The sequence below is a fragment of the Colias eurytheme genome, chromosome 31, assembly GCF_061535395.1.
Source record: "Colias eurytheme isolate Ceu_HAF_F1 chromosome 31, ilColEury1 Martin Lab GWU primary, whole genome shotgun sequence".
NCBI lineage: Eukaryota > Metazoa > Arthropoda > Insecta > Lepidoptera > Pieridae > Colias > Colias eurytheme.
The window spans coordinates 1203252-1211370 of NC_143010.1; the positions used below are offsets into that span (position 1 = coordinate 1203252).

At 33.1% G+C, this 8119-nt stretch overlaps 1 protein-coding gene across 1 annotated transcript; it reads right to left on the reverse strand.

The window, feature by feature from the left end:
- Positions 1-1996: 1996 nt before the first annotated feature.
- LOC149895351 (uncharacterized) lies at positions 1997-5629 on the reverse strand. The gene is made up of 4 exons (XM_090118760.1): positions 5613-5629; positions 2935-3144; positions 2747-2808; positions 1997-2672 (listed from the first exon to the last, which is right to left on the reverse strand). Exons 1-4 carry the CDS (start codon positions 5627-5629, stop codon positions 2632-2634), a joined length of 330 nt encoding a protein of 109 aa, XP_089974886.1. The 3' UTR covers positions 1997-2631.
- Between the last annotated feature and the right edge of the window lie 2490 nt (positions 5630-8119).

Consider the following 8119-nt stretch of genomic DNA (forward strand, 5'->3'; position numbering starts at 1 on the left):
CAAAGCAATAAAACAATAAATCTGTGTCTTTTTAAACATTTTATGAGTTTTTACTTGAAATTTAAGTAGGCACGAAGACAGAACGTCTGAAAATATTATGATACATTTTAGCGGGAAAACTAAATTTAAAAATAGTGAAATGGGGGATTAAGATAAGTACTATTTTCTATTTCATTTTTAGTACATCCTAAAATGGTTTTTATAATCTTTCACATTAGATCGAGTTTTTATTACATCTTTAGTGTCAATCTGGTTATTTAATAAACGATAACAGGATTTGATAATACGCAATCGGAAATGTGCCACAATGTCGCTGAGTCAAGGCCATTCACTAATTGAGGACCGTGATTTTTGTCATTTTGCTGATTTTATTTATAATATCAGGTTTGTTTAAAATATTCTAGAATTAGTCATGTCTTGATAGATATTTTCGATTTCCAGTCTTAATTATTAATTTATTATTAGCAGCCTTCCGACCCCGGCAAATATATAAAGTTACTAGCTGTGCTCCGCGGTTTCACCCGCATTGCTCCGCTCCTGTTGGATTATAGCCTATAGCCTTCCTCGATTAATGGGCTATTAACACCGAAAGAATTTTTCAAATTGGACCGGAGTAGTTCCTGAGATTAGCGCGTTCAGACAAACAAACAAACTTTTCAGCTTTATAATATTAGTAAGTAAGGTATAGTGAACAATTACTGTGAGTGAACAAAGGTTATATTTTCCGTATGAACCTTCGTATGTTTATTTTTTGACAAAGGTACTTATAGTCCTTTGAATAATAGTGGGTACCTAGTGATAACCACTATTATTCAGTCGGTTGTATTTAGCTTCTTTCACATCTATTATAGTTAATTTTCAATAAGTTTTAGCTTGAAATTAATTCTTACCGGAAAATGCTGTACAAAAAAAAATTAAGGGCATGTCTCCTGTCTGCGATGCTACCTGCTTTGACTTTCGCTATTTTTCCGACGAGTTCGACTAACGCCCACGCGACTAAGCCGCCGGTACCAGCGTTCACACCATCGTTTTTCTTTTTGTCATTGCGTACTAAGAACCCTGTAGAACCGCCATCCTGTTACAAATGACTCGAAATTTTGTGTCAGTATCTCCCGGTCTACAAGTTCTCATTTGGAATCGAAAAACCTCTTTGTATTTCGGTCAAAATGTCTGTGCGGTCAAAACGTTTTTAAGCTATTGCATAGCTTTTATCTCAGACTTTGAGCGCGGCGACCGAATGTAAAAATTCCGTAACGAAAAAACCTAACACCCCCCACTCCAACCGGCACAGCGATGCGATGCTATGCAATAGCTTTACCGCGGCAGTCCTCGAGTGACACACGTATTTTTTTTGTAGGTATTTTTTTAAGACGATACACAAAAAAAAATCCACTGCTTGGCGGGCGGAGTCTAATAGCTCGCTATCGCGAACGCGGGTGTGCGCGAAGTCATTCTTGCAAACTCGCCGCGCTGCCGCTGGCCGACTCGGGACAAACATGTATGGAGTCGTCATACAGTTATAATATTGTTATACATATATTTAATTGTTGATTTATTGGTTTTATTTTCTTGCTTATAAACACAAAATTATCTTCTTTTTAACAACTACTTAGACATTATTAATAATTATTAATTATTATTATTTCGTAATGTTTACTTTAGTACTATTTCTGAAAGAAGTTACAAACCCTAATTCTTCTCAGTCAAAGTCAAGAGTGGAAGATATCGCTAATACAGTAAAACTGATGCGAAACTTTGGATGTTAATTTGTATATTTTTTTGTTAGTTGTTACTTAATCACGTCAAGACTACATTACCAATTTTGATAAAATATAGCTAATTGCCTGGATTTACACAAAGGATACTTTTTAGCTGAACTGAACACTTCTGTGGGATAAAACAGGATTCACGATATAACCTAATTCCACGCGGGCAAAGCCGCGGTAGGAATGATATTTTTTTAAATAAAAAAATTGTTTAAAAAAAACACAAAATATATTGACGCATGTATTTATTTTTTGCACTCTATTATAATTGTAATTATTCATTACAAATAATCAAAATAAAATAGCCAGAACAAAGTTAGGCCCTGGTAGGATAGGTAGGCAGGTACAGCAATGTGAGACGAACACTGGCTTATTTATACCAATAATAATGTATTATAAACATTAAATTAAGTTTACTTTCTAACAACAAAAATACATAATATTAGCTAATGTGAAAACGAATCAACCAATCATCCCACAACAATGAAATGTGCACACAAATATTCATCCAAATCGGTTCATGTGATTAGGAGGAGTGACTGCAGCGCCATCCTCCGGGCCCAATTGTGTTTCCAGATCACCCAGCAACTCAATTTAATATACTTACACAAAATTTTTCGAAATGAAAACTCACATTACTATGTAAATATGAATATAAACTGGTTTTAGTACTAAGCAATTTCCCGCACAGGTGTAGTAGGTATAAATGAAATAAATATCAACATCAAATTCTTTATACAACATACTTATCTACCACCTACTAAGAAATTCTTGAATTTTTTTCGTATTTTTTTAAAATATAATACTACTCCAACGAGCTCCTGTTCCATAATTCCATATTACGTCCACCATACTTCCACTAAGTTCACCATGATTTTTTATTTCTTTGCACTTTGTTGCTTTTTGCTAAAAATGGAATCATGCGATAAAACCAGTAGAGCGTTGATAACATACATTTTTGACTGAATAAAGGTACTTACGAAGGAGTGGGTTCACATTGTGAACAATCAGTGGGTTTATTTTCCTTCTGGATTCCGGATTTCTGAAAAGATTATTTATGCTATAAATGAAAAAATCTTACACATTCGTTATGTACTTAAAACAGGGGTACATATCAAACATCGTCTATAATACAATTATCATCAAATTTAAAATAAAACCAACTTACTTCATTAATTTGTTCCAATTGTAAGCATTCTTTTTCCTCCAACCTTTATGTTTCTTCTTCTTATTTTCTTTATTGTCCCCATTTGTCTCATTTTGTCTTATCGTGTTGTCACCCTTTTTTACGATTGCGCAAGCGACACAAGTTCCCCGTGTGACGGCCGTAGCGGGAATGACTCGTGCAGCGATCGGGGTAGGAAGGTACAGGGCGGCTCTCGCTATATTGGCTGGTCAGGCGCTAATTTCAAGTATTTCTTGTTTATTTCAAAACCATCGCATATTTCAAAATTCTAACACGGTAGACGTATAGGTTGTATATTTTATAGTTAATATCCAAAAAGTCGTAACTTTACGTTTGTTATTTTCAAGATGCCAGAGATTATAAAAAAATAACAATGAGAACTTTGTATTTTTTTTCTATCGAGAAAATATCATGGAATCATGTTTCTAAAACGGTAGACGTATTGTGTTACTATTGAACTTTCTTGTCAAGAATTTTCATCACGACAACTTTAATAATATAAAAATTACGAAGGTTTAAAAAGGGCCGTAAATGTTAGAAAAATTAATTCATCACCTTAATTATTAGTTGAAATTCGAGATTTTATCATATTACTAGCTGCTCCGCGCGGTTTCACCCTCGTGGCTCCACTCCTGTTGCCCGTAGCGTGATGAAATATAGCCTATAACCTTCCTCGATAAAAGGGCTATCTAACACTGAAAGAATTTTTCAAATCGGACCAGTAGTTCCCGAGATTAGTGCGTTCAAACAAACAAACAAACAAACTCTTTTTATAATAATAGTATAGATTTTTTATCTATCGTCGGTTATAATTGAAGGTATTGATAAAGGCACTCAAAATCAGGGGTATGATAAATAATCGATTGCAAATTGCAATGATAATATTTGATAACATTGTTTATTAAAGGTTAATATACTTTGTTCTCGAGATATTATTTATAAGGTACTTGATAGTTACATTGAATTATTTGATTAAACTATTTATGATGCATTTTGTATGTTTGTTCATTGATTAGTCCAAAAAAATTTTTTTTATTAGGCTTATTTGAATTTAATTTAATTAGGTTATTTGAATCAGCTTTCGAATAATGTCAAAGAATATTTGATGAGAACATAGCTATTAGCTACATCTTCCTTGATATTATAGTAAAAAAATTCCTTGATGTTGTATATTATCTAGTAACCAAAATCATAATTGTTGATATGTACCTATGTACATAGCCGTAATAAACGTACCTAAAGTAAAAGATAGGTTCGTTTTAATATTTATATTTATTTGTCAGTTTTGTATGCAATATGTATAGGTATCCGATGAATTTCCACCAACATAGAAAGTTGATTTTTGGCGCGAGTGTTATCGTTTTACCTACTGTTAAAGTGATTTTATTTCTTGATTTAATAATAAACATTTTATTAATACATAACCTTTATAAATAACCAAATATAACAAAGCAATATAGAATGTAAAAACAAAAGTTCCGTGTAGGTACTAAAGGTCAGTCACTTTCAAACTGCGAGGCCGCCAACTGTATAACTCCTTTCCTTGTCAATGCACTTGCCACAGATTATGTATGGTATTTTTTTTTGTTGACAGATTAAAAATAAAAAAGTTCGTTTTTTTTATTATGTACTAGCTTTCGCGGCTTCACCCGCGTTGTCTTAAACCTTATAAATTATAATATAGAAAAGCCTTCCTCGAGAACCATTCTATCTATTAAAAAAAACCGCATCAAAAATGCAGTGTGTAGTATTAAAGATTTAAGTAAGTATACAAAGGGATATAGGGACAGAAAAAGCGACTTTGTTTTATACTATGTAGTGAAGTGATGAGCGGTATACGCACATGACTTCCTATTACAAAAGGATGAGGATGTTCGTCTACTAGGTATGTATTTATTGAAATGAAACTTCTTTAGGCACTTTGAGAGTATAATTTCAAGGTCGCATCATGGCAATACCGTCACGTCATTGAGTAAGGCGAAAATTTTGGTATCTTTGAATCTTGCCAATGAAGTTTCACTTCGGACGCGTGTGCTAGGCACACACGCTCTTTTTATGCTAATGCAATTTTTTTCTTCAATACTGCCTACTATATTTTGTTTTAAATGTTGTACAGAATATAGGTAAATATCCAACTTCATATTGATTATACTTACATATATTCTTTATCTATATAGAAACCATCAAACTTTGAATAAATGCGACAGTCCGTCCGTTTGTCTATTACGCTTTCACAACTAAGCCACTGCACCGATTTTCTTCAAAATTTGGAATGAAAATATGTACCTAGTTGAAAACTCAGCATCAAAAATGAATCCCTGCATAAGTAGTTGAAAGAGCGAATAAAAGGTTTCCTCCGTAGTCCATAGTTTATTAAATCCTGCAAGTAAAATTAAATGATTAAGTACTTAATGCTTATTTATTCTGCCTTCTTTGTCAGTTCTGTTAAATTATTCTTTGACGGTTATTATGCAGGAATGTAATGTACACAAATATAACTAGGATCTTTATAAAATAATAAATTACTGAGATTTGAATTCTCAGTTAGGAATTGGCATGTCTTTGTTTGTTTAGTAAATAAAAAAAACAGTGTGTGTACCAAGCACACGTGTCACAAGTGAAACTTCTTTGGTAAGACTCAAAGATACTAAAATCGTTACCTTACGGCATCAGTCATGACGTGACGGTTTTGCCATGATCCTTGAAACCTTGAAATTTTACTCTCAACAAGTAATACTTACCTTTAAAGTTTCATCCAAATCCGTTCAGCAGTTTTTTCGATAAAGTTTTTAGTTTAAAATTTTTTAGAATGTTTTTAGGAGTAAAGAAATAATATATATAAGTAGCATATTATGTTTTAGATGTAGACAAATAATTAATACTTTTTTAGACGGAATCTATATATGTATTTCGGTAAAGATAATCCTATCCTACCTAGACCTACTAATATTATAAATGTGAAAGTTTGTGAGGATGTGTGTGTGTTTGTTACTCTTTCACGCAAATACTACTGAACCGATTACAATGAAAGTTAGCACACATAGAGGGTAACTTGGATCAACACATAGGATAGGTTTTATCCCGGAAATCCCTCGGGAACGGGAACTATGCGGGTTTTCCTTTGAAAACGCGGGCGAAGCCGCGGGCGGAAATCTAGTTTAACTATAAAACGTTAACAGAATTTTGTAAATTGATTGTTTCTCGGAAAAAATTAAAGGTGTCAAACACAGTTTTACATTTTTTACCAAAAACAAGCATTTATTATTATCTCCCCATAAATTATAACAAATTAATATTTGCATGGATTAAAGCCATACACGTATACATACAGTGGTGGCTCAGTGGTGAGACCTCAGACTTCGAATCGATAAGTCCGGGGTTCGAGACCAGGCGAGCGCGCAGGAAATAAATTGATTTTTTCAATTTATCTGCGCATGTTGTAACATTACCACTGCTCGAGCGGTGAAGGAAAACATCGTGAGGAAACCGACATGTCGAAGAATTAAAAAGTTCGACGATATGTGTCATCCGCCAACCCGTACTTGGCCAGCGTGGTGGATTATGGCCTAGCTGTACCCTCATAGGAGGCGCCCGTGTCCCAGCAGTGGGAACATATATGGGCTGATGATGATGATGATGATGATGTATACATACACACACATACATACGAGAATCCCGTTAAAAACAGCTAGTCACGTCATAAATAATAATTAGTAACCACAAATACGTGCATCATACAAATATTTCATATACTACAAGCTGAGCCCGCGACTTCCTTTGTGGGAGTCATCGAGACAAAATAAGTAATAATATAAACAATAATTAATGTAGTTCAAAAAAAAAAGAAACCAAAAAACAATTTTAAACTCATGAAATTATTGTATCGCCATCGATCCTTAATAAATGATATGTACATAAGCTAATAACTTTATAAGTGTTTATTTATAAAAGCGTGTTAGTAGTAATTTGGATGTAACAAACGTAAAATCCATTCTAATATTATAAATGCGAAAGTAACTCTGTCTGTCTGTCTGTTACTCAATCACGGCTAAACTACTGAACCAATTTTCATGAAATTTGGTATGGAGATATTTTGATACTCGAGAACGGACATAGGCTACTTTTTATCCCGGGAAAATGACGCAATCCCGGAAATCCCACGGGAATGGGAACTATGCAGGTTTTTCTTTGACTGCGCGGGCGAAGCCGCGGGCGGAACGCTAGTACTCTGTGCTAGTACATATAATAATAAGTAGGTAATGTGTCTATGAATTATTTCTGCCAATATCTAATATATAAAAAAAAATCTAAAGTCAACTAAGCAATTAAGTAATAATTTTATTGTTATTAAAAGTTCATCTGAACAAAAGTTTGTAAGGCATTATTATTCATTAACTAGCTGTCCGGCCCGGCTTCGCCCATGGTACATATTTACGTTTTCTCTACGTAAAAACCATCCTCGTACTTCAAGGAATATAATAAAAAAAGAATTAACGAAATCGGTTCAGCCGTTCTCAAGTTATGCGCTTACCAATACATTTTGGGATTCATTTTTATATTATAGATTAATATTCTAAGCTTCACATGAATTCATATTAAACTTTAATCAAATTATAGTTTATATTAAAATGTCAAGGATATTTTTATTGAAAAAGATCAGATTTTTACGCATTAGCAATTTATATTTCTCAGTTAATTTCCACTTTAGAAAATTTAATATTCCATTAATGCCATCTATGGACAATTTTGATGACTTCTTTTTACCAAAATGTAACTACATTTATAATGATATTTGAAAGTAATTAGTAAATATTATTATTAATAAAATAATTATGTAATTTTATTTATTATACACAATAAGTTTTGTCAATAAATTGATTGTTTATATTTATAGCTTCAAGGAAAAGCAAACCCCAGGCCAAAAATAGAACTAATAGAATCGCGCTCAATAAACTTTGTAACATGCGCTTATCGGTCCTTGTTTAATACGGCAGATTTTAATTACTATCAACCATTTCGAAATCGATTCATAAACCATACATTTAAATTTTGCCGCATTATACTCCTTCCTCTACTCTTTCATTCACTCTGGTACTAATTCATCTTCCGTCTCGCTTCTACGAGACATACTTTCGTTCAAAAAAAGTGCATTTGATTAATGGCTGAA

Coding starts and splice junctions, on each gene's coding strand:
- LOC149895351 (XM_090118760.1), bottom strand. Junction 2,809..2,934: donor AATTGGAACAAATTAATGAA/GTAAGTTGGTTT, acceptor TAATCTTTTCAG/AAATCCGGAATCCAGAAGGA. Junction 2,673..2,746: donor CAATGTGAACCCACTCCTTC/GTAAGTACCTTT, acceptor TTCCATTTTTAG/CAAAAAGCAACAAAGTGCAA.